The sequence below is a fragment of the Trifolium pratense genome, unplaced genomic scaffold (assembly GCF_020283565.1).
Source record: "Trifolium pratense cultivar HEN17-A07 unplaced genomic scaffold, ARS_RC_1.1 scaffold_141, whole genome shotgun sequence".
NCBI classification, from domain to species: Eukaryota; Viridiplantae; Streptophyta; class Magnoliopsida; order Fabales; family Fabaceae; genus Trifolium; species Trifolium pratense.
Genome location: NW_025721041.1, coordinates 1 through 25,782, shown reverse-complemented (window position 1 = coordinate 25,782; position 25,782 = coordinate 1). Strand labels below are relative to the sequence as shown.

Sequence of the window (25,782 nt, the reverse complement as noted above, 5' to 3'; positions counted from 1 at the left end):
AAAATTTAGTGCAGGTTGGTGCCCCACCCTCTTCAACGAGCCTCCATCCCTGTTTAGAGGTGCCAATATAGTTGAGATGTTTGATCAATCCTTAATGTCTAGATACTCTTAACTTATCTTATATATATATATATATATATATATATATATATATATATATATATATATATATATATATATATATATATAATAAACCGTCGTAAGAAAGTGTCATGCCGATATACTTGTAATTAAACAACTTAAAATATCCGACCAAATCATAAAATTTTTAGAAAAAAAAGAGTTTAATAAGTTTCTAAAGTTATTAAAAATCAAAACAAACTAAAAAAAGTTAATTTTTTCAAAATCGGATAAAATCAAAATAAATTAACTCAATTTTGCCTCAATTTTATCTAATTTTACCGATTTCACTACGAGTTAACTCATTCAAAATTATTTTTCTACGAGTTTATCAAAAGATATAGGCTAAATTGCAGTTTTGGCCCCCCACGTTTCATAATTGTGCGATTTTGGCCCCCCACATTTCAAATGTGCGATTTTGGCCCCCCACGTTTCATAATTGTGCGATTTTGGCCCCCCACGTTTTAAATGTGCGATTTTGGCCCCCCACGTTTCATAATTGTGCGATTTTGGCCCCCCACGTTGACTATTTTGACCAAAAAATTGATGACATGGAATATTTTTTACACGTGTCTTAATTGTATTGGCCAACCAAAATTTATTATTTATTTATTTTTTTAAAAAAAGGATAGGTTTCAAGAATTGATTATGCTATATTGGTTTTCACGTGACCTATCCTTTTTTTTTTTAAAAAAATAATAATAAATTTTGGTTGGTCAATACAATTAAGACACGTGTAATAAATATTCCATGTCATCAATTTTTTTGTCAAAATAGTCAACGGGGACCAAGAAATGCAAAAGAGGGCAAACGTGGGGGACCAAAATCGCACATTTGAAACGCGGGGGGCCAAAATCACACAATTATGAAATGTGGGGGGCCAAAATCGCACATTTGAAACGTGGGGGGCCAAAATCGCACAATTATGAAACGTGGGGGGCCAAAACTGCAATTTAGCCAAAGATAAATTTACCACTGGTTTAATGCGATTTAAGGAGACCATAATTCTTAACACTAAATCATATTGCTAACTACATTTATCAAAAGATAAATTTACCACTGAATTGTTACAAGGAAACATTCTTTAAGCTATATACATTCTTAGCTTACTAAAAAGTTCAATTTAAGACTTAGGTATATGATTAGTATTTTTTTTTTTTTGGGGGGGGGGGGTTGCACTGCCATACATCATCTAAATCACAAAATTTAACATTTGTTACAAAATTGATTGTGCTAGTGGGTGCACCAAATCCTCTGAATGGTTAGACTAATAATCCTAAAATATCATTGCACCCTGTTTGTTTGACTAATTAAATAATCCCCAAAACAATTATCTATTCATTCCAATTCAACTTAATTTATAGCATTATAAATAGCTCCAATTTAGACCAAATGTAACATAACTCAAGTAACTAACATTCAACAATGAAGACTATCTTATGCTATTTACTTGGCTTACTTGCTATCATTGTTTCCTTTGCTTCTGCTTCAGAGAATCATTACCATCAATTTGTTGTAAGTGTTTTTTTTTATGTTCACATTCATATATATGTTTGTACCAATTTGTAACTGTATTAACTAACTTCAATGTTTGATGGAAATAGGTTCGAACCGCGACAGTGAAGAGGCTGTGCAAAACACGAAACATACTTACTGTAAATGGACAGTTTCCTGGTCCAACAATCTATGCTAGAGACGGAGATAATATGGTGATCAAAGTAACAAATGCTGGACCTTACAACATCTCCATCCACTGGTAACCATCATTGTGATTATCATCATCCTTGACATGGTTTTAAATTGCGGTCTGTAACTCAACTATGGCCGCTATCTAAAGGTTTCGGAAGTCTCCGTAACCGTGTCACAATTACAATTGCGACCTGTCAGGTTGCATTTGTCTGCAATTTGCTACAATATCAAAGATTGCAACGTTACTGCAATTACAATTTAAAACTATTCCTTACGTAATTAAATTTCATGCTAAAATGTTTTACTCTTAAGTTAAAAATATAAAAAATGCACGGTGGAATAACAAGTGACTTATTATGAGCCTGTACGGATTGACTTATTTGAGCCTATCTAATGACATAAGCAATTTTCAGGCTATTTATAATAGCTTATAAAAACAATATATGACATGTTCACAAGTTGTTTTCACAGCTTATTTTCATAAGCACTCTAAGATAACTAATGAAAACAGTACAGTTTATATGACTTGCATACTTATATAATAAGCGTTTAGCGTTTAATTAACTAGTTTATCCAAACATTCACTATGTCAATGTTATTATATACTCGAATTTGAATTTCATGTTTCTCACAATCTTCTTATGTGTCTTGTGCAACAGGCATGGTTTTAGGATGTTGAGAAATCCATGGGCAGATGGCCCTAGTTATGTGACTCAATGTCCAATTCAACCAGGAGGAAGTTACACATATCGCTTTACGATCCAAAACCAAGAAGGAACACTATGGTGGCATGCTCACACCGGTTTCCTAAGAGCCACCGTCTATGGAGCTTTCATTGTTTATCCAAAATTGGGTTCTCCTTATCCTTTCTCTAAGCCAAGGAGAGAATTTCCCATACTTCTTGGTAAGATTTTATAATTCATGTGCGTCAAGAATCAACAGCTTAAAGATTTTTCACATCGTCAGTCAATTATAACTGTTCGGTCATTAAACAAGTTTGACTTTCATGATATTTAACTTAAAAGTCAAACGGATTTTGATTTGTGATTGATTGACGGTGTAACATGTTTTATACTAAACGTGTATCAAAATCATTCTCTCTTGGTAATCTCCAAAACCATCACTTTTTGTTTGTTAGATAGACGAAATGGTAAGCCATTGAAAACTCACACACATAAAGTGGAAGGACCGGGGTTCGAATCTGGTCATAGCGTCCGACCTAACAATTTCGGCATTTCTGCCAGTTGAGCTACTTATTAGAGCTAGTTTGATAAACCTGTCGAAAGAACTTATGAACGTTTGAAACAATAGCTTCTTGTATAAGTAATAAAAAGATAGCTTCTACATCTAAGGAATTTTTTGTAAATAAAGAATTATTGATATATAAGCGCTAGTAAATCAAAATTTAACTCAAATATATAATTTACTCTGAACTTCAAAAGTTGCTATGCTCTTCAATTTCTATCCAACAAAGACAAAGCCATATTGACATGTTGTATTCTGATGATGTATAGGGGAATGGTTTGATAGAGATCCAATGGCTCTCTTAAGACAAACACAGTTCACAGGAGCACCACCAAATGTATCTGTTGCATACACCATGAATGGTCAACCAGGAGATCTCTACAGATGTTCTAGTCAAGGTTTGAACTCATTCTAATTAGCCATTACTTCAAAGTTACATACATGGTTTTAAATTGCTGTTGCGGTCTCAGTTGCGTTTACACTGAAAATTACCTTTATATTGCGGTTGCAGACTGAAATTTAAAATCATGCTTCCGTACTCATTTTCCTTATTCTAATGATAGAATAATGAAAATGATATAAAAGTGACTAAAAGTTTGAAATCATTCTAATTAGTCACGACTCCCAAGTTACATATACACGGTTTTAAATTGTGGTTGCTGTCACAATGCGCTTACACTGCAAACCTTTATATCGTGGTTGCAGACCGAAACAGATATAAAAGTGACTAAAGCTATAAAAAAAATTGCAATGCAGGAACCGTCCGTTTTCAAGTCTATGCAGGAGAGACGATTCTCTTGAGAATCATCAACAGTGGACTCAATCAAGAACTCTTCTTTTCGATAGCTAACCACAGAATGACAGTTGTTGCTATGGATGCTGCTTACACAAAACCTTCCAACACTAGAGTCCTGATGATAGGACCAGGTCAAACAATCAATGTCCTTGTCACAGCCGATCAACCTCCTGGCCGATACTACATGGCGGCACGCGCTTACCAAACAGCCATGAATGCTGCATTTGACAACACAACAACAACTGCAATTCTTGAATACAAAAACAGACCATTTTCAAGACCTATTTTACCGGTTTTACCGGCTTTTAACGACACAGCTACTTCAACTGCATTCACATCAAGGATTAGAGGACTTTCAAAAATTAAAGTCTTTCAAAACTTTGATGTGAGCTTATTGTTCACTGTAGGGTTAGGATTAATAAACTGCACAAACCCTAATAGTCCTAGGTGTCAAGGACCAAATGGAACAAGATTTGCAGCTAGCATAAACAACAACTCTTTGGTTCTTCCTAGAACAACTTCATTAATGCAAGCTTATTATCAAGGTGTTCCTGGTGTTTTTACAACAGATTTTCCTCCTGTTCCTCCTATACAGTTCAATTATACAGGAAATGTTCCTAGGGGTTTATGGACACCTATAAAAGGAACTAAGTTGTTTAAGTTGAAATATGGTTCAAATGTTCAGATTGTTTTGCAGGATACTAGTATAGTAACTATTGAGGATCACCCTATGCATGTTCATGGGTTTCATTTCTTTGTAGTTGGATCAGGTTTTGGAAATTTTAATCCAAGAACTGATCCTGCTCGGTTCAATCTTGTGGATCCACCTGTTAGGAATACTATTGGTACACCTCCCGGTGGATGGGTTGCCATTCGTTTCAAGGCTGACAATCCAGGTATTATGCATTTATGTTACACATATACAAATATGTCTTGTACTATGCAGCACCGACATTTCTGATCAAAGGCGTGTACGATGTCCAATACTAACATGACACTAACACATGTGATAACTTTTAAATATTTCATTTTCTTAAATTATTATCAATATCAACGTGTCAGTGTCATGTCAGTATCCATATCTATGTCCAAAATTGCAGCCAAAATTTCTTAAGCCTTGACGTTGCGGCCAAAATTGCAGCCGTACCTGCATACTCTTTTTTTAAGGGATTTTTCTGTGTTGCATAGTTTATATTAGGCTCTTAACATTGCATACTAACCAACTGTATGATTTTTCATTCATTGTTGTAAATCAGGAATTTGGTTCTTGCATTGTCACATAGATTCACATCTAAATTGGGGTTTGGCAACAGCACTTTTGGTAGAAAATGGAGTTGGCCCATCACAATCAGTGATTCCTCCACCACCAGATCTTCCCCAATGTTGAGATCAAAGAAAGCATCATTAGTCCTAAAATTTATGTTACTCAAATATTATCTTTTCTACTATTTTACAAGGTCTTTTAAATAGTTGCCATATAGTATGTATTTGTTTTTGTTCTGTTTCATTTCAAGGTCCATAATTGTACCAAGTTCAATGAATAGTTTATCTATCTTTCTTGATTGGGTGTAAGTTTTAAAGCATTTTGAAGGAAAAAAGAATGCATGGTTTCTCATTAGTATATGAAGAGTTTGTCCTTTTATGCTACAATTTCTATACAAAATTTAAAGGTATTTGAATCAAGGTCTGCTTTACCTGGCTGTAGGCCATTAGAGTTAAGAGTTTATCCAACGAACATCACTGGTAAAAACTAACCAACAACTCCGCTGTAGAAATTGCTCATGACGAATGACCATGAACTAGACTATATTGCAATGCTTTGGAATCTCTCGCCTTGCCACTAACTTCTCTTGGGCACCTGAAGCTGATCTAGCTTCTGACCTGAGAATACCGGACAAGACCTTTTGAGATACAACCAAAACGGCAAGATAGGCTAGTTATTGCATTCACTGCACCAACGCCAAACCAAACAAAACCTGCACAACTCAAGCAGCAACTACAATCTACAGAATCGATTGATAATTGATGAGAAACGGCTATTGTAGAACAAGAAAAAGTGAAAACCAGAACAACAACTGCTCACAAAACAGCAAAATATAAACCTGAACCAAACAGAAATTAAACGCGACAAAAACATCCAAAGCTAATGCCATATGATCCTTGATTTCAATTGTCCACACCACTATATTCGTTAAGCCTTGTAACAAATGTCATATTTGTCCAACATTCTTTAGTTATATGAATGATTGTAACCCATGTATAATCATGAGAATACTCTAGAGATGCATAAAATTGAAACATCAACTCCCAATTAACTTCATTAAACTTTAGAGATGGATAAAAATATGCTTACAACTTTCTTTCAATTCAACAAAACAAACTTCACACATGACAAGTTTTCTTCATTTAAAAGTAAAAATAAAAAGCATAAAAGACAAAAATGAATGCTCAAATTGGTACTGGATCAACAAGTAATGCTTTAATAAATGTCTTCAATTCTCCTTCAGTGTTTGTGAAGTTATCTTTATCTTTGTAAATCACTTCCATAACACGACAGATGTTTAGAATACGCGTCAGAAAAGGCATTGGAACTTTAGTTGGCCTAAGACATTCTCCATTCATATCTTTCCAAGCTTCAACGATTCTCCTTTGTCCTTCTTGAATGGCTGCTTGTCTAGATATTTCGTATTGTTCCATATAGCATTCCACGAATGACGAAACATGTCCTCTTTTCTGTTCAAACTATATAACAAGTAATATTTCATATAAATGTTTACATCATAGAGATAATGTAAATAGAAGGGTGCTAGGAACACTCTCTTTTCAATACTCTCTACCACTCACTTTTTAATTGGTTGAAGTCAATGTGGAGTGTGGACTCACTTTAGAAATATATGTCCCACGTAAAGCGGATTGGATAATACACATTTACTGCATCAACGCAGTAACTGTTGTATACCGTCCGATAAAAAACGAATGGATAAGATCAAGAATTGTGTTAAAGTGTTAATTACGGTTGAAATTTCCTATTATCTCCGTGAAGCAGCCACAACATGAATTCAGATCCCACATAAAGTAGTGTGACTCACAAGTGTTTTACTCAATTAGAGAGCGAATGTTAGAGAGTGTGTTGCTAACATTTTTCAATTAAATATATTGTAGATAAGATTCTTTAAAAATTCATATTATATATACCTCGCTGGTCATAATGTCATCCTTTATCCTGCAAATTGCAGCTGCAGCATTTACAATTTTTGGCCAACTTGATACCCATTTGAAGATGTCCTCTATTGCTGAGTCTCCCATACCAATGTAACAAATTATATTAAGCAGTGCATAACCAGCTGAATCCCTCGAAACGCAAATGTACTCTTCTAGTGTTGGTTTATGTTTACTAGTTAACCATCTGGCTTCACTCATATAACCTTGAATGTATATTTTGAACTGCCACCATTGAAAAAATCAAAAGCCCATATTAAAAAGAGTTAAGTTGGACTCAATATACATCCATCTGAAAGGGATAAAAATACTGTTTTTTTGTTTTTTCTTGCTTTGCTAAAAAAAAATAAATTATAGAAACAAATTGTACGTAATTATTTGCTAATAATTAATAATAAAAAAAACCTCATACTTCTTTTTTGTAGTAGTTTAAGACGTATCCTCTTCCCTCATTTCTCATATCCACCTCAATTTCTTCGTAAAAATCTAATATTGTTCTATAAAGAAACTTCATATAATCCGGAAGACTATCCAAACAACTATTATCCCACCTGAAAATTATTTTCATTAGTTTATTTAAAACATTATATATATATATATATATATATATATATAGTGAGAGACATTAAGTGACCTCTCAATTGCCATAGTAAAAAGTTCTAATTCATCGATAGTTCCATATGCATCATATGTATCATCGGTTAGGGTTGCAATGACGAAAAGTTTTGACACCATTTTTCTTGCTTGAGAATATTGGGGCTCAAAAAATATACCCAAACCCCAAAAGCAACATTCTACTATCCTATCTCGTGCATACGGTAGTTTATTCGGCACATCCAACTCCTTCCACCATCTTCAAAAACCAATAACAACAACAATAATAAGAATAATAATAAAAATAATAATAATAGTCTACAAAATCACTTAGCGTCAAAAAAAAAAAAAATAGTCTACAAAATCACTTTTTTTTCCTTTTGTTACTAATTAAAGGAGTGTAAAATTGAAGTCATTACTTGCAAAGGTTACCAAATTCCTTTTGATGTAGACTTTGGAGCATGTTGAAATCTAGTTTTGCCAAAATTAATAAGTTTTCATCATGTAAAGGATTGTGCTCGTATATGGAAATGTAGCTTCGTGCCTCAAGTCTAGGCACGTTCTTATGGAGAGTCTGCCTTAAGCTTTGTTTGACTTGTATTGCATAAGAACAGCTTAGTTGGTTGGCAATGGACTCAAGGTGAGTGGTAGTGAAAACCAAAGCCTCTTCCAAAATGTCCTCTCCATGAACCATCATATGTGTGGCTTCATACAAACTTAACATCCCTTCCACATCATTAATAAGTAGTCTTTCACTAAAATTTCCTTTCTCATCCTTGTATTTGTTGAATACATCTAGTGTTTTTTTCAATCAACCACAATATCAAAACAAATTGTTAGAGTCAACAATTAGAGTTGTAAAATGAGTCGGTCAGATACGCTCTGATCTGGCAATCTCAACTAAATAAATTGACTAGATTAGTCCAATCAATTTATTATTGTACTACACATTATTTAGTTCGGTTTGAGTTACTCCTTCCGTGATACTTTATAAGCAAAAATCCACTTTTTATATGCTAACATTGTTTTTATAAATCAATAAAAAAATATGATCAAAGTAGATTATACTACCTCCGTCCCTAATTATAAGATCCTGTTTGACCACTACACGTACGTCAATGCACAATTTTGATCGTTAATATCTTTAATTGTCTATTAGTAAAAATTATAAAAACTTAATATTTTGCAAATACTCATCAAAACAAATTGAACAAGATCTTATATGCTAGTATTTACATTTTTATATTATTAAAAAAATACGGTCAAAATAAGATAAATAAATAGTACATTTTTGTCAAACAGAGTCTTATAATTAGGTACGGAGGTAGAATGAATAGTGTGCATGATTCTCAAATTACACTTAAAACTATATATGTAAGATGAATTAAAGGCTAATAATATAAAAAAGAATAAAAGTAAACAAGTTGAGGATATACTTGGTGAAACGTAAAGTCCTTGTTGCCTCAACAACCTAAATAGCACAGCAAGAGAGCACAAGTTGTCTTCAAAATTAGTTATTTCTCCATTTTCAACATAATCATTGTAAACATGTTGTAAAATCTCTTCAATCTCATCTTCAAAATGATAGCTCAGACCTAATCGGATTATTGAATCAATCAAATGAACTTTTGCCAAGGGCTTCTCAATCTTTGAGACAAGCATGTTCCTAACATCACTTTTTCGTGTTTCAATTTGTGCCACAATATTTTGATCAAATTCCTGCAAGGTGTACTTGTTCAACATATAGACTTATATATTCAAGTAATCAAAACTTGATTTTAAAATAAAATTTATATGACACAATAATCGTTGTTTGAAATGGAAGTACTTTATTTTTGTTAACCATGAATCAAACTTAACAATACAGATAATTTCAAGAGCTGACCAATCATATCATATATATTATGGTTCAACATCAGCATATAGTGCTATAAAATTAAAATTGTTAGATAATTGGGCTTATATTATTAATGTTTTTCAAAGATATATATTGTATATAGGATAAAATAATTATTAGTCCGTAAAAAAAAAAAAGACTTTTATATATTAGTCAAAATCAAGTGAATATATATAACTTACACAACCATACATACACTCTAATTAATTTTTTTATTCATGTTTTATATGAGTTGGAGTATCCTTTTATTAGTCTTTCTTTTAAAATGACATTTCTATTTTTCTGTAAAAAAAAGAAGAAGCAAGATATATGTTAACTTACCATAGATTCTGAAGCATGTTGAACGAAATAATCACCCCAAACACTTGGTTTAAAATCTGCAACATTTCTATGCAACTCAAATTTGGCATCAGAATTTAAACTAGCTATAGAAGACATAGAACAATTAGTTAGAAGTAAATTTTGTGAAACAGCCTTTTCTGTATGATAGAAAAGGAGAATCCCACGATCCTGAATCGATCTTATCAGAGGTCTAAAATTCCAAGTTTGTCTATGAAAAGCGGATCTAATTATATTAGTGTCTAGAATGGATTTTTTTTGTACATTAGAACACAAACTTATGGACCCGAATCTATTAGTATGGAGCATTTTCTTTTCAAGTGAAATTCCTTAGTATGAAAGAGAACAAAAGTGTTTTCTTTGTTGTAGATTTTGAAGCCTTGGAATCACTACTCTCGACTCTTTCTTCAACTCTAAGGTTTTTGAGTTAAGGAAAAATGTGTACTTTGTCTAAATAAGTAGATAACTAGATATTTATAATAAATTTCAATGAATTAAAAAAAAAAAAAAGGTAAGTGGCGCAAATTTCCAATTCTTAAATCAACCACATTTGTTTCCTTACTATTTTAAGAATGGAAAATGTTATTTTTGTTATCAACTATTTCTAAAGAATAACAAGAATAGAGAAGAATGAGAGAAAGGGAGAAGATAAAAGAATAGACTCTTGTATTATTATATTCAAGGTGTGCATTACATTGTAATAAAGGGGTCCTATTTATAGGACACATTTAGGGGACAAGAAAACCTACACAATAATGGACATTCATTACATATTATTATTCATAACACCCCTCCTTGAATGTCCATTAAGGATATGCCTCGTTAAAACCTTACTAGAGAAAAAATCATTAGAAAAAAAAATCCTGGTGAAGTAAAAAGAGTACATATCATCCTTTATATGTGAACTGTCTCGTTAAAAACCATATTAGGAAACCTTATTAGTTAAAAAAAAAAAAAAAAAAAAAAAAAACACAACCGTGGGATATAAAAGGTGGTTTCTTCCTCCCAACCAAACTTTTTTCATACACATGAGTGGTAAACAATCAAACCCATATTCATCTGCTTAATTAAGAAGCAAGACTCTTACCACTTAGATCAATTTATTATCTGTAATTATATGGAGATATTACTTAGAAGAAAGTAATTCTAAGAATAAACAATGTTATTACAGGAAAGAAAGATATATTTAGATGTTAAAATAAAATAAAAGCCAAAAATTACAATAATACCCATTTATTTATTTTTATTTTTGAATAGGGATGGCAAAAAAACCCAAATCCGAGAGACCCACCCGAACTCAAACACAAGTCAACGGGCGAAACCCGATTTGACTGGGTTTGGGTTTGGGTGACACCCGAAAATATGGGTGTGGGTTTGGTATCAGTCAAACCCACACCCGAAACCCATACACCCACCCGAAATATTTTATAATTACATAATTATCTCCATAGTCTCTCTCAATTTCCTTGGAAGACCTTAAATTTTAGTTGTAATTTAATTTCTTGAAAGTCTATGTTGTAATTTCTTGAAAGTCTATATTTGAATTTCCTTGGAAGACCTTAATTTTAGTTGTAATTTAATTCAAAGTCTATGTTGGAATTTAATTTCTTAAATTTGCAAATTATTTTCAAATGTGTTGCGGGTTTGGGTGGAAAAAACCCGAACCCAATGGGTGTGGGCGTGGGTGTAGTTTTGTCACCCGAACAGCCTTTGGGTTTGGGTTTGGGTGATGATTTCGGTTGTGAGTTTGGTAAGTGTCAAACCCGCACCCATGGGCGCCCGTTGCCATCCCTATTTTTGAAACATAATACCCATTTATTAAAGTATTGTTTTTCAAAGATATATACAGGGTGCGTTTGTTTTCAACTTTAAAAAAAGGATTTTTTTAAAAAATTTTAAAAAAAGATTTTTATGATAAGTTAATTAAAATTAGTAAAAGTTATTTTAAATCTATCTTTTTATAAATGAAAAGAGTGATTTTGTCATTTAATAACTTAAATATTCATGTTAAAGATTTTAACTTGATAAAAATCACAATTTTTCAAAAAAGATATCCCTAAAAAATGATATTTATGAAAAGCTCTTTAAAATAGCTTCTTTTTTTAGAGATCTTTCGAAATTTTATGATCCTGAAACAAATTGTAATAAAACGATAAAATACTTAAAATGACGTTTTAGCAGAAACTATTTAAACCAATTTTTCATTTAAAACTTTTATTATAAAAATGATTTTTTAACACAATACACAAAATGTTTGTCAAAAAAAAAAAACACAATACACAAAATCAAATTGGTGTAGGCCGCTAACTTAAACACACAAAAAAAAAACAAACAAAAATATATTCAACTAGAACTTTGACCTATGTGGTGCATCGTTTTAACCCTCATGGGTCTAATTAGCTGTAATATATAACAATAATAAAAAATAAAATATAAAAATTCTAAAAGCATTTTCAATAAGAGTATTATAGGAAGTTTCATAGACTAATGATCCGTACCTTAAATTTTTTATCATTGGAGTTCCATGACGTACGTGACATAGATGGTATCAAAGTATAGATGGTATCAATTGTATAACAAAGTAGATTGTATAGACTACATTAGAAGTTTTATTTTTATCTTCACCAATTATGTAACAAAATTTGACTAACATTTAGTCAATTTTTTTTGACTAAACACTGAGCTTGCAAATAACAAAATATAAGTCTTAGACAAAACAAAAATAAAATAGATCAAAACTCTTATTCAAAAATACATAAATAAATACTACGCTTAAAAGACACTTCACACATTTTTCAAAAAAGGTACTTCAATGATTTAATGAAAAACTAATTTTTAACCTTTAATTATCAACAATAATTTTAATAATTTTGGAACCACATCGTTTTGGTTGATTTTGAACCCATGTGCTTATTTTATATTTTATATAATTATTTTAATAATTTTGGAACAACATCGTTTTGTTTACTTATTTAAAAAAATTGTTGATAATTAAAAGTTAAAAAAAATTAAGAACACAATCAAGAACATAAACTTAAGCAGACGACCATAAATAAATAAAAATTGTGATTAATTCTGCCGTTCAAATTTATTGAAAACAGGGTTAACATATTAAGATTCCTAACTTTTATCACAATTGAATCATATGTTTTAGTGGTTGAAAGACTTTATTGTAAGTAAGTAAGTAATGTAGGTTCGATTCTCATCGTAGACAAACTTGTATTTTTTTTAATATAAAGCTGCAATAAAAAAAAGAGGGAAAATGAGAGGGGAAAAAATGATGGTGCTTAATTGTCCTATGAAATATTTCCTATTTGATTGATGATAATTGATTCCTCAATATGGATGTAAATTAATTTGGCAAGAAATTTCATTGATTCATAACGTGAGTCAGATTTAACACTTTGTGGACATAATTTTTAATTGTAATTGGTTTATATGCCATATTGGTTGAAATGTTGCATTGCAATAAAGGAATGCGGGTTCGAATCCTATTCAAGACAAAGTTGTATCTTTTTTAATAAAAGCTGCAATATAACAATAGAGGAAAAAAAATATTAGTTTTAGGGTTTGTTTGTGTATACAAGCTTATACTATGCAGGGGCTTCTCCGAGTTTTAGGAGACTCTGTGCAAAATATAAAAATGACCCCTTAATAAAAAAATATATAATTTAAAAAAAAATGTTGATTTAAATTGCATATAATATAAAAAAAAATCATTCTTATACATATAAATTATCTATATTAAATCAATTGCATTAAATTAAATTGAACAAGAAATACAAAATAATTATCTTTGTATATAACGTCAAAAAGGAACATCCTAATCTAAGATCAAATTGTATGCATTAAAATGGATTAGAACTATATTTACGATTATAGATAACTAATCTATTGATACATATGATATTTTATGAACATTAACAATATATAACTATTATTTTATGGCCTAAAAATTAATCTATTAATACACATTTGATATTTTTTAAGTATAAATAATATATAAGTAATATTATAGAACCTCAAAATTTTGAGTTGAGACCCTCAAAATTTTGAGGCCCAATACCATCGCACACCTCGCATATTTATAATTAAAGGTAAGTGGCGCAAATTGCATATTCTTAAATCAATCCACATCTTGTTTCCATACTATTTTAAGAATAAATTCTTTTTTTTATTGTTGTTTTCTTCTGTTTGGTATCTTTTAACCATACGTAATGAGTTGCAATACTCATTATATCTAGTTATTCTATATAATTGATTTTTTTTTAAAAAAAAAATTCCATACACATCAAATTTTTCCTACACACTCGTGTGTTTGATTACATGCAAAATTATACTTCTTTCAATCGATGGTTAATATTGACCATGTTCAAAATTATAACATTTTGTTTAATTATATAGTTGAATTAACCATAATTTTAATCGTAAATTGAATTAATGATTTAATTGAATGAATCAATCATAATTTTCATTGTGATGAACCAAATATCTTATATTGTCAAATTTTTTTTTATCAAATATCCTATTGGTACCGTAGAAACAATTAAATGTATGAATATTATTGCTATTTTATAACTTAAAACATACAAATTTGTCAAAACAAAAAGAAAAAAACTTAAAACATACATATACGTAAATTAAAATGTAAAGAAATAGACTATACACATAATGTTATAAGGAAATGAAAATGTACGTGACACGTAAAACAAACCAAAGATGCCTTTCTTTTGGGCACACAACCTTTTATGGCCACCAAAGATGCTTCTTGTCCTCATCGGCGGATGTAGATCATCTTCCGTAAATTAATTTTTCGGTAGAAGAGGAAACCATAATTTTTTTTTATTATAAAAGACTAGTGGTGTAAAAATATCATGACATTTTAATTAGATTGGTATAATAATTGGCCTGTTTGTTATAGATTTTTTTAAAATAGATTTTTATACTACTGTTACATAATTTTGTGTAAAATAATTTTTTAAAGAAACTTTTTATAAAAGCTTCAAATGAAAATTTGGTTTGAATAGTTATTCTTAAAATGTTATTTTAGGTATTTGATCATTTTATTGAAAAAAAATTGGATATCAAAATTTCGAAAAATCACTTAATTTTAAAGCTATTTCAAATAGATTTTCATAAAAATCATTTTTGAAATACAACTTTTTGTAAAAAATTGTGATTTTAACTATGTTTTGATCTTCAATAATGTATGTTTATGTTATATGATGTCAAAAATTAGTGTTTCAATTTAGAAAAAACAAATATAAAAAAACTTGTAATATTTTGGAAAACGGTTTTAGAAAATCTATTTTTAAAAATACAAAGAAAAAATCCATTTTTTTAAAGCTAAAACAAACAGAAGCCACTAGGTTTGGTCTAGTGGTGAGGGATTTGGGTAGTATGCAGGAGGTCCTAGGTTCGATCCTCTCCGACTCCATTATAACCAAAAAAAGCTAAAACAAACAGGCCCAATAGTGGTTGGAATATAGAGCACAGTAGTGTGTGAATTAATGATAAAAATTAGGGGTGATCGCGGTGTGGTTTGGTTCGGTTTTGATCTATTTTTTTATTAGTATGTCTAAATCCCAACCATTTTTGTAGGTGTTTAAACTTATAATTGAGTTTTGAACAAAGAAAAAGAAGTTTGGTTTTTATGATCTCGCTCAGCGAGCCAACAGCGAAAATTGGCAAAAATTAGATAGGGAGTACTCTCCATCATCTCGCCAGCTGCGAGGAGGAAGCGAGAGATCTTGCTCAGCGAGACATACCTGCCTCAGCGAGAGACTGGCGGTCAGTGGCCACGTGTCAGAAAACCCAACGGTGAAGCAAGGCTATCTTGCTCAACAAGACACCTTTGGCTCAGCGAGACTCTAATTTTCTGACTTATATAAATACCCATCAGCTGCTGCAAAAGGGGATCTGATCACTTGTAATACTTCTGAAAACAGAGAAAAACATCTTAGGAGCTAGGTTTAAGTAACTTGAAGGTGGATTTGCTCATCTTTATTGAGGAATCAACTCATGACGTTTGTTTATATCAATTCCTTTCATCTATATAAAGTTACCATGACTATGGGTAACTAATTTCTCTTATTGTTGGGATTGAATATAAATTACTCTATTAGTATGTGTTTATCTTGATCATGGTGTTATATATATTCTAGTTAAAAATCAATATATTGATGTTATCCTTGTTGTTATTCTTTTTATCTTTTGATTTGAAATGGTATAGGAATATATGTTTTGAATCTTGCTCTAGGATAACATCTATTAAAAGCTAATTCTAGGAATAGACTTAGATTTAATATTCACTTAAAGTATTGGAACTTAATGCTATTGGATTGATTAAGCACCTGAGGGATCGACGTTATCTGGGGACGAAAACGTTCAATGAGTAAATACGTGATAAATTTGATAAGTAGCTTGAACATTTTTAACTGATCAAGGAAATATGTACGAATGAGTAGTTGAAGTTTAATCCCATCAATTTCATTTCTCTCATATTAAAATCATCTTTTAACTGCACTTTTATGTTCGCAATCAAGTTTACATTACAAAATATCTTTGAAACTCTAACTTAAAATCATGGTAATTGTTGAAAGGCATTTGATATAACTCTAGTCCCTGCGGATACGATATACCAAACAGAAGCCACTAGGTTTGGTCTAGTGGTGAGGGATTTGGGTAGTATGCAGGAGGTCCTAGGTTCGATCCTCTCCGACTCCATTATAACCAAAAAAAGCTAAAACAAACAGGCCCAGTAGTGGTTGGAATATAGAGCACAGTAGTGTGTGAATTAATGATAAAAATTAGGGGTGATCGCGGTGCAGTTTGGTTCTATTTTGAGCATAAAAATCATCCTAACCGTGAGATAAAAATGCATGCGGTTCGGTTTGGTTGGTTTTTAAAAATTCATCCAAACCAAACCAAATCAAACCAATGCGGCTTGGATTGGTTCGGTTGGTGCGATTTACAACATAAGATTTCAGTACCAAACAATTTTAAACGTCCAAAAAACAACTTGAAATTCCAAAATAACATTATAGTACCAATGAAAGTTATTTATCCAAAATAACATTATAGTACCTTACAATTTTAAATATCCAAAAAAAGAACTTGAAGTTCCAAAATAACATCATGATAAGTGCCAAAAAGTAGTTAATTTATATATTAACTTAAGGCACTTAGTAACTTATTTTGCAAGTTATCCTTATGAAAATTCCCAATTTAATGTACATATTTGTTTTGATCTATTTTTTATTAGTATGTCTAAATCCCAACCATTTTTGTAGGTGTTTAAACTTATAATTGAGTTTTGAACAAAGGAAAAGGAAGTTTGGTTTTTATGATCTCGCTCGGCGAGCCAACAAACAAAATGGCAAAAATTAGGTAGGGAGTACTCGCCAGCAGCGAGGAGGAAGCGAGAGATCTTGCTCAGCGAGACATACCTGGCTTAGCGAGAGACTTGCGGTCAGTGGCTACGTGTCAGAAAATCCAATGGTGAAGAAAGGCTATCTTGCTCAGCAAGACACCTCTGGCTCAACGAGACTCTAATTTTCTGACTTATATAAATACCCAACAGCTGCTGCAAAAGGGGATATGATCACTTGTAATACTTCTGAAAACAGAGAAAAACATCTCAGGATCTAGGTTTAAGTAACTTGAAGGTGGATTTGCTAATCTTTGTTGAGGAATATCATGATGTTTGTTCATATCAATTCCTTTCATCTTTATAAAGTTACCATGACTATGGGTAACTATTTTCTCTTATTGTTGGATTGAACGTAAATTACTCTATTAGTATGTGTTTATCTTGATCATGGTGTTATATATATTCTAGTTACAAATCAATATATTGATGTTATCGTTGTTGTTATTCTTTTTATACTTTGATTTGAAATGGTATAGGAATATATGTTTTGAATCTTGCTCTAGGATAACATCTATTAAAAGCTAAGATCTAGGAATAGACTTAGATTTAATATTCACTTAAAGTATTGGAACTTAATGGTATTTGATGGAATAAGCACCCGAGGGATCGACGTTATCGGGAGACGGAAACGTCCGATGAGTAAATACGTGATAATATTGATAAGTAGCTTGAACATGTATAATTGATCAAGGAAATATGTACGAATGAGTAGTTGAAGTTTAATCCCAGCAATTTCATTTCTCTGATATTAAAATCATCTTTTAACTGCACTTTTATGTTCGCAAGCAAGTTTGCATTACAAAATATCTTTGAAACTCTAACTTAAAATCATGGTAATTGTTGAAAGGCATTTGATATCACTCTAGTCCCTACGGATACGATATAACCAAAAAAAATGTTGATTTAAATTGCATATAATATAAAAAAAAAATCATTCTTATACATATAAATTATCTAAGTTAAATCAATTGCATTAAATTAAATGGAACAAGAAATACAAAATAATTATCTTTGTATATAACGTCAAAAAGGAACATCATAATCTAAGATCAAATTGTATGCATTAAAATGGATTAGAACTATATTTACGATTATAGATAACTAATCTATTGATACATATGATATTTTATGAATATTAACAATATATAACTATTATTTTATGACCTAAAAATTAATCTATTAATACACATTTGATATTTTTTAAGTATAAATAATATATAAGTAATATTATAGAACCTCAAAATTTTGAGTTGAGACCCTCAAAATTTTGAGGCCCAATACCATCGCACACCTCGCATATTTATAATTAAAGGTAAGTGGCGCAAATTGCATATTCTTAAATCAATCCACATCTTGTTTCCATACTATTTTAAGAATAAATTCTTTTTTTTATTGTTGTTTTCTTCTGTTTGGTATCTTTTAACCATACGTAATGAGTTGCAATACTCATTATATCTAGTTATTCTATATAATTGATTTTTTTTTAAAAAAAAAATTCCATACACATCAAATTTTTCCTACACACTCGTGTGTTTGATTACATGCAAAATTATACTTCTTTCAATCGATGGTTAATATTGACCATGTTCAAAATTATAACATTTTGTTTAATTATATAGTTGAATTAACCATAATTTTAATCGTAAATTGAATTAATGATTTAATTGAATGAATCAATCATAATTTTCATTGTGATGAACCAAATATCTTATATTGTCAAATTTTTTTTTATCAAATATCCTATTGGTACCGTAGAAACAATTAAATGTATGAATATTATTGCTATTTTATAACTTAAAACATACAAATTTGTCAAAACAAAAAGAAAAAAACTTAAAACATACATATACGTAAATTAAAATGTAAAGAAATAGACTATACACATAATGTTATAAGGAAATGAAAATGTACGTGACACGTAAAACAAACCAAAGATGCCTTTCTTTTGGGCACACAACCTTTTATGGCCACCAAAGATGCTTCTTGTCCTCATCGGCGGATGTAGATCATCTTCCGTAAATTAATTTTTCGGTAGAAGAGGAAACCATAATTTTTTTTTATTATAAAAGACTAGTGGTGTAAAAATATCATGACATTTTAATTAGATTGGTATAATAATTGGCCTGTTTGTTATAGATTTTTTTAAAATAGATTTTTATACTACTGTTACATAATTTTGTGTAAAATAATTTTTTAAAGAAACTTTTTATAAAAGCTTCAAATGAAAATTTGGTTTGAATAGTTATTCTTAAAATGTTATTTTAGGTATTTGATCATTTTATTGAAAAAAAATTGGATATCAAAATTTCGAAAAATCACTTAATTTTAAAGCTATTTCAAATAGATTTTCATAAAAATCATTTTTGAAATACAACTTTTTGTAAAAAATTGTGATTTTAACTATGTTTTGATCTTCAATAATGTATGTTTATGTTATATGATGTCAAAAATTAGTGTTTCAATTTAGAAAAAACAAATATAAAAAAACTTGTAATATTTTGGAAAACGGTTTTAGAAAATCTATTTTTAAAAATACAAAGAAAAAATCCATTTTTTTAAAGCTAAAACAAACAGAAGGCACTAGGTTTGGTCTAGTGGTGAGGGATTTGGGTAGTATGCAGGAGGTCCTAGGTTCGATCCTCTCCGACTTCATTATAACCAAAAAAGCTAAAACAAACAGGCCCAATAGTGGTTGGAATATAGAGCACAGTAGTGTGTGAATTAATGATAAAAATTAGGGGTGATCGCGGTGTGGTTTGGTTCGGTTTTGATCTATTTTTTATTAGTATGTCTAAATCCCAACCATTTTTGTAGGTGTTTAAACTTATAATTGAGTTTTGAACAAAGAAAAAGGAAGTTTGGTTTTTATGATCTCGCTCAGCGAGCCAACAGCGAAAATTGGCAAAAATTAGATAGGGAGTACTCTCCATCATCTCGCCAGCTGCGAGGAGGAAGCGAGAGATCTTGCTCAGCGAGACATACCTGCCTCAGCGAGAGACTGGCGGTCAGTGGGCACGTGTTAGAAAACCCAACGGTGAAGAAAGGCTATCTTGCTCAGCAAGACACCTCTGGCTCAGCGAGACTCTAATTTTCTGACTTATATAAATACCCATCAGCTGCTGCAAAAGGGGATCTGATCACTTGTAATACTTCTGAAAACAGAGAAAAACATCTTAGGAGCTAGGTTTAAGTAACTTGAAGGTGGATTTGCTCATCTTTATTGAGGAATCAACTCATGATGTTTGTTTATATCAATTCCTTTCATCTATATAAAGTTACCATGACTATGGGTAACTAATTTCTCTTATTGTTGGGATTGAATATAAATTACTCTATTAGTATGTGTTTATCTTGATCATGGTGTTATATATATTCTAGTTAAAAATCAATATATAGATGTTGGACTGGGCAATGGGCTTAGAGACATATCCAGCAAGCCCAATTAATATAAGAAGGAAGATAGGCCCAAATCCAGTAAGCCCTAAACACCCACTAGGCGACACGTAGCCAAGGCGTGACCAACAATCACGTGACAACGCCCGGAAGTTGGATTCTGTATTATTATAAATATCTTCTCTTTCCCTGCGTTAACAGCTGACTTGAGAAGGAAGAAACCAACTTCCCGCAACCGCCATAGCTTGGAGACCAAGGTTACCATCCCTACTTTCACGCGGCATCACCGAAGAAGACGTTAAAGACCAGATTTTTAGGAATCTTAGCTTGGAGAAGAAGACTAAGCGGTCTATAAATAGCTTCATACTTTCATTTGTAAGGGATCATCTTCATCTGACTTATAAAACTCCCAGGGTTGTTGGGATTGAACCAAGTGTAATCACACCATTTAATCAATAATACAACCCCCTTTGTTTTTACCAGAACAGATGTTATCCTTGTTGTTATTCTTTTTATCTTTTGATTTGAAATGGTATAGGAATATATGTTTTGAATCTTGCTCTAGGATAACATCTATTAAAAGCTAATTAAGATCTAGGAATAGACTTAGATTTAATATTCACTTAAAGTATTGGAACTTAATGCTATTGGATCGATTAAGCACCTGAGGGATCGACGTTATCTGGGGACGAAAACGTTCAATGAGTAAATACGTGATAAATTTGATAAGTAGCTTGAACATTTTTAACTGATCAAGGAAATATGTACGAATGAGTAGTTGAAGTTTAATCCCATCAATTTCATTTCTCTCATATTAAAATCATCTTTTAACTGCACTTTTATGTTCGCAATCAAGTTTACATTACAAAATATCTTTGAAACTCTAACTTAAAATCATGGTAATTGTTGAAAGGCATTTGATATAACTCTAGTCCCTGCGGATACGATATACCAAACAGAAGCCACTAGGTTTGGTCTAGTGGTGAGGGATTTGGGTAGTATGCAGGAGGTCCTAGGTTTGATCCTCTCCGACTCCATTATAACCAAAAAAAGCTAAAACAAACAGGCCCAATAGTGGTTGGAATATAGAGCACAATAGTGTGTGAATTAATGATAAAAATTAGGGGTGATCGCGGTGCGGTTTGGTTCTATTTTGAGCAAAAAAATCATCCTAACCGTGAGATAAAAATGCATGCGGTTCGGTTTGGTTGGTTTTTAAAAATTCATCCAAACCAAACCAAATCAAACCAATGCGGCTTGGATTGGTTCGGTTGGTGCGATTTACAACATAAGATTTCAGTACCAAACAATTTTAAACGTCCAAAAAACAACTTGAAATTCCAAAATAACATTATAGTACCAATGAAAGTTATTTATCCAAAATAACATTATAGTACCTTACAATTTTAAATATTCAAAAAAAGAACTTGAAGTTCCAAAATAACATCATGATAAGTGCCAAAAAGTAGTTGATTTATATATTAACTTAAGGCACTTAGTAACTTATTTTGCAAGTTATCCTTATGAAAATTCCCAATTTAATGTACATATTTGTTTTGATCTATTTTTTATTAGTATGTCTAAATCCCAACCATTTTTGTAGGTGTTTAAACTTATAATTGAGTTTTGAACAAAGAAAAAGGAAGTTTGGTTTTTATGATCTCGCTCGGCGAGCCAACAAACAAAATGGCAAAAATTAGGCAGGGAGTACTCGCCAGCAGCGAGGAGGAAGCGAGAGATCTTGCTCAGCGAGACATACCTGGCTTAGCGAGAGACTTGCGGTCAGTGGCTACGTGTCAGAAAATCCAATGGTGAAGAAAGGCTATCTTGCTCAGCAAGACACCTCTGGCTCAAAGAGACTCTAATTTTCTGACTTATATAAATACCCAACAGCTGCTGCAAAAGGGGATATGATCACTTGTAATACTTCTGAAAACAGAGAAAAACATCTCAGGATCTAGGTTTAAGTAACTTGAAGGTGGATTTGCTAATCTTTGTTGAGGAATATCATGATGTTTGTTCATATCAATTCCTTTCATCTTTATAAAGTTACCATGACTATGGGTAACTATTTTCTCTTATTGTTGGAATGAATGTAAATTACTCTATTAGTATGTGTTTATCTTGATCATGGTGTTATATATATTCTAGTTACAAATCAATATATTGATGTTATCGTTGTTGTTATTCTTTTTATCTTTTGATTTGAAATGGTATAGGAATATATGTTTTGAATCTTGCTCTAGGATAACATCTATTAAAAGCTAAGATCTAGGAATAGACTTAGATTTAATATTCACTTAAAGTATTGGAACTTAATGGTATTTGATCGAATAAGCACCCGAGGGATCGACGTTATCGGGAGACGGAAACGTCCGATGAGTAAATACGTGATAATATTGATAAGTAGCTTGAACATGTATAACTGATCAAGGAAATATGTACGAATGAGTAGTTGAAGTTTAATCCCAGCAATTTCATTTCTCTGATATTAAAATCATCTTTTAACTGCACTTTTATGTTCGCAAGCAAGTTTACATTACAAAATATCTTTGAAACTCTAACTTAAAATCATGGTAATTGTTGAAAGGCATTTGATATCACTCTAGTCCCTACGGATACGATATAACCAAAATACTTATTTTTGTACTTTAATGTAACGCCCAGGTCTGACGAGGACGGGGAGTGGTTGTCGGTGCACGAGGCATGACAATTAGCGGCTCATGGCAGCTTCTAGGCAAAAACGAATCACATCGGAATGAGAGGGATCTTGAGGCTGTGCAGGTTTCAGATTGCATGGTGGAAGGAAGACTTATAAGGATTGATGGGTACTACCTATACCAACAAGATGCATCTTCTTTTCGGTAGCTCACAGATATGAACTCCACAGTTAAGCGTGTTTGACTCAAGGAAATATGTACGAATGAGTAGTTGAAGTTTAATCCCAGCAATTTCATTTCTCTGATATTAAAATCATCTTTTAACTGCACTTTTATGTTCGCAAGCAAGTTTACATTACAAAATATCTTTGAAACTCTAACTTAAAATCATTGTAATTGTTGAAAGGCATTTGATATCACTCTAGTCCCTGCGGATACGATATAAGAAAAATACTTATTTTTGTACTTTAACACATCACAGTATCGATAAAAGTTGTTTATCTAAGATAACATTATAACACCAAAGTAACGGTACAAAAAAAAAAAGAACAACTTGAAGTTTCCAAAGTAACACATCATTATGACTCTAAAATATAACACATTGCGGTTTGGTTCGGTTTTATGAAATGAAAACTGCCAACCAAACCAAACCGTGAAGTTAAGTAAAAATACCATCCGAATTCATCCAAACCAAATGCGGTTTTTGCGGTTTTCGGTTTGGATTGGTTCGATTTGCGGTTTTGCTTTTGGATTGGTTCGGATACGATCCCCCCTAATAAAAATTATAGTCTTATAATGGGTAGTAGAGAATATTAGTATGTATAATTCGAAACAAATAAGTATTAAGCTTACATAAGTTAAATTATAGTCTGATCAAAGGCGTGTACGATGTCCAATACTAACATGACACCGACACATTTGATAACTTTTAATTATTTCATTTTCTAAAGTTATTATCAATATAATCAAGTCATTGGCTCAAGTGGTTAATGAGCTTCATCAAAAAGAACGAATTTTAGGAGAACCCGGGTTCGATTCATGGGCGGAACAATTTCTTGGCGAGACTTTACTTACCTCGCAGCCGAACTCTGGACTAATATGGCTCATTTCCCTTGGGAATCAGAGGGTTATAAACCAAAAAAAAAAGTTATTATCAATATCTACGTGTCAGTGTCGTGTCTGTATCCACTTGTGAAGTGAAGGTGGTCCACCGTAGTCCGTAGCATTAGCCATCCATATCTATGTCAGAAATTGCAGCCAAAATTTCTTAAACCTTGACGTTGCGGCCAAAATTGCAGCCGTGCCCGCATACTCTTTTTTTAAGGGATTTTTCTATATGTGTTGCATAGTATATTTTAGGCTCTTAGCATTGTATACTATCCAACTGTATGATTTTTCATTCATTGTTGTAAATCAGGAATATGGTTCTTGCATTGTCACATAGATTCACATCTAAATTGGGGTTTGGCAACAACACTTTTGGTAGAAAATGGAGTTGGCCCATCACAGTCAGTGATTCCTCCGCCACCTGATCTTCCCCAACGTTGAGATCAAGAAAGCATCATTAGTCCTATATTTTATGTAACTCAATTATCTTTGCTACTATCTTACGAGGTCTTTTAAATAGTTTGCCACATAGTATGTATTTGTTTTAGTCCTGTTTCAATTGAGGTCCATAATTATACCAAGTTCAATTGAGTAGTTTGTCTTTCTTGATTGAGTGTAAGTTTTAAAGCATTTTAAAGGAAAAAAGAATGCATGGTTTCTCGTTAGTATATTAAGAGTTTGTCCTTTTATGCTACAATTTCAATACAAAATTTTAAGGAATTTGAATCACGGTCGGCTTTACCTGGATGTAGATCATTAGATTTAAGAGTTTGTCCAACGAACATCGCGGGTAAAAACTAACCAAAAACTCCGCTGTAGCCTTTTTTCATCCGAAGAATGACCATGAACTAGACTATATTGCAATGCTTTGGAATCTCTCGCCTTGCCACTAACTTCTCTTGGGCACCTGAAGCTGATCTAGCTTCCGACCTGAGAATACCGGATAAACCTTTTGAGCTACAACCAAAACGGCAAGATAGGCTAGTTATTGCACCAACGCCAAACCAAACAAAACTTGCACAACACAAGCAGCTACAACAATCTACGGAATCGACTGATAATGATAAGAAATGCCTATTGTAGAACAAGAAAAAGCGAAAACCAAACCAACAACTGCTCACAAAACAGCAAAACAGAAACCTGAACCAAACGGAAATTAAACGCGACAAAAACATCCAAAGCCAATACCATATGATCCTTGATTCCAATTGTCCATACCACTATATCATAAGGCCAATCATTTCAATCGAAGTATATGTTAACCTTGTAACAAATGTTAAATTTGTCCAAC

General features: G+C 31.8%; 2 protein-coding genes across 2 annotated transcripts; one reads left to right on the top strand and one right to left on the bottom strand.

The window, feature by feature from the left end:
- The first annotated feature begins 1,516 nt into the window (after positions 1 to 1,516).
- LOC123900973 (laccase-3-like) lies at positions 1,517 to 5,497 on the top strand. Its single transcript, XM_045951561.1, has 6 exons — positions 1,517 to 1,635; positions 1,725 to 1,876; positions 2,469 to 2,713; positions 3,324 to 3,452; positions 3,811 to 4,746; positions 5,107 to 5,497. Exons 1-6 carry the CDS (start codon positions 1,546 to 1,548, stop codon positions 5,235 to 5,237), a joined length of 1,683 nt encoding a protein of 560 aa, XP_045807517.1. The 5' UTR covers positions 1,517 to 1,545; the 3' UTR covers positions 5,238 to 5,497.
- Positions 5,498 to 6,087: 590 nt separating this feature from the next.
- LOC123900972 ((-)-germacrene D synthase-like) lies at positions 6,088 to 10,318 on the bottom strand. Its single transcript, XM_045951560.1, has 7 exons — positions 9,882 to 10,318; positions 9,100 to 9,382; positions 8,083 to 8,458; positions 7,704 to 7,922; positions 7,482 to 7,620; positions 7,046 to 7,294; positions 6,088 to 6,592 (listed from the first exon to the last, which is right to left on the bottom strand). Exons 1-7 carry the CDS (start codon positions 10,206 to 10,208, stop codon positions 6,299 to 6,301), a joined length of 1,887 nt encoding a protein of 628 aa, XP_045807516.1. The 5' UTR covers positions 10,209 to 10,318; the 3' UTR covers positions 6,088 to 6,298.
- Positions 10,319 to 25,782: the final 15,464 nt, after the last annotated feature.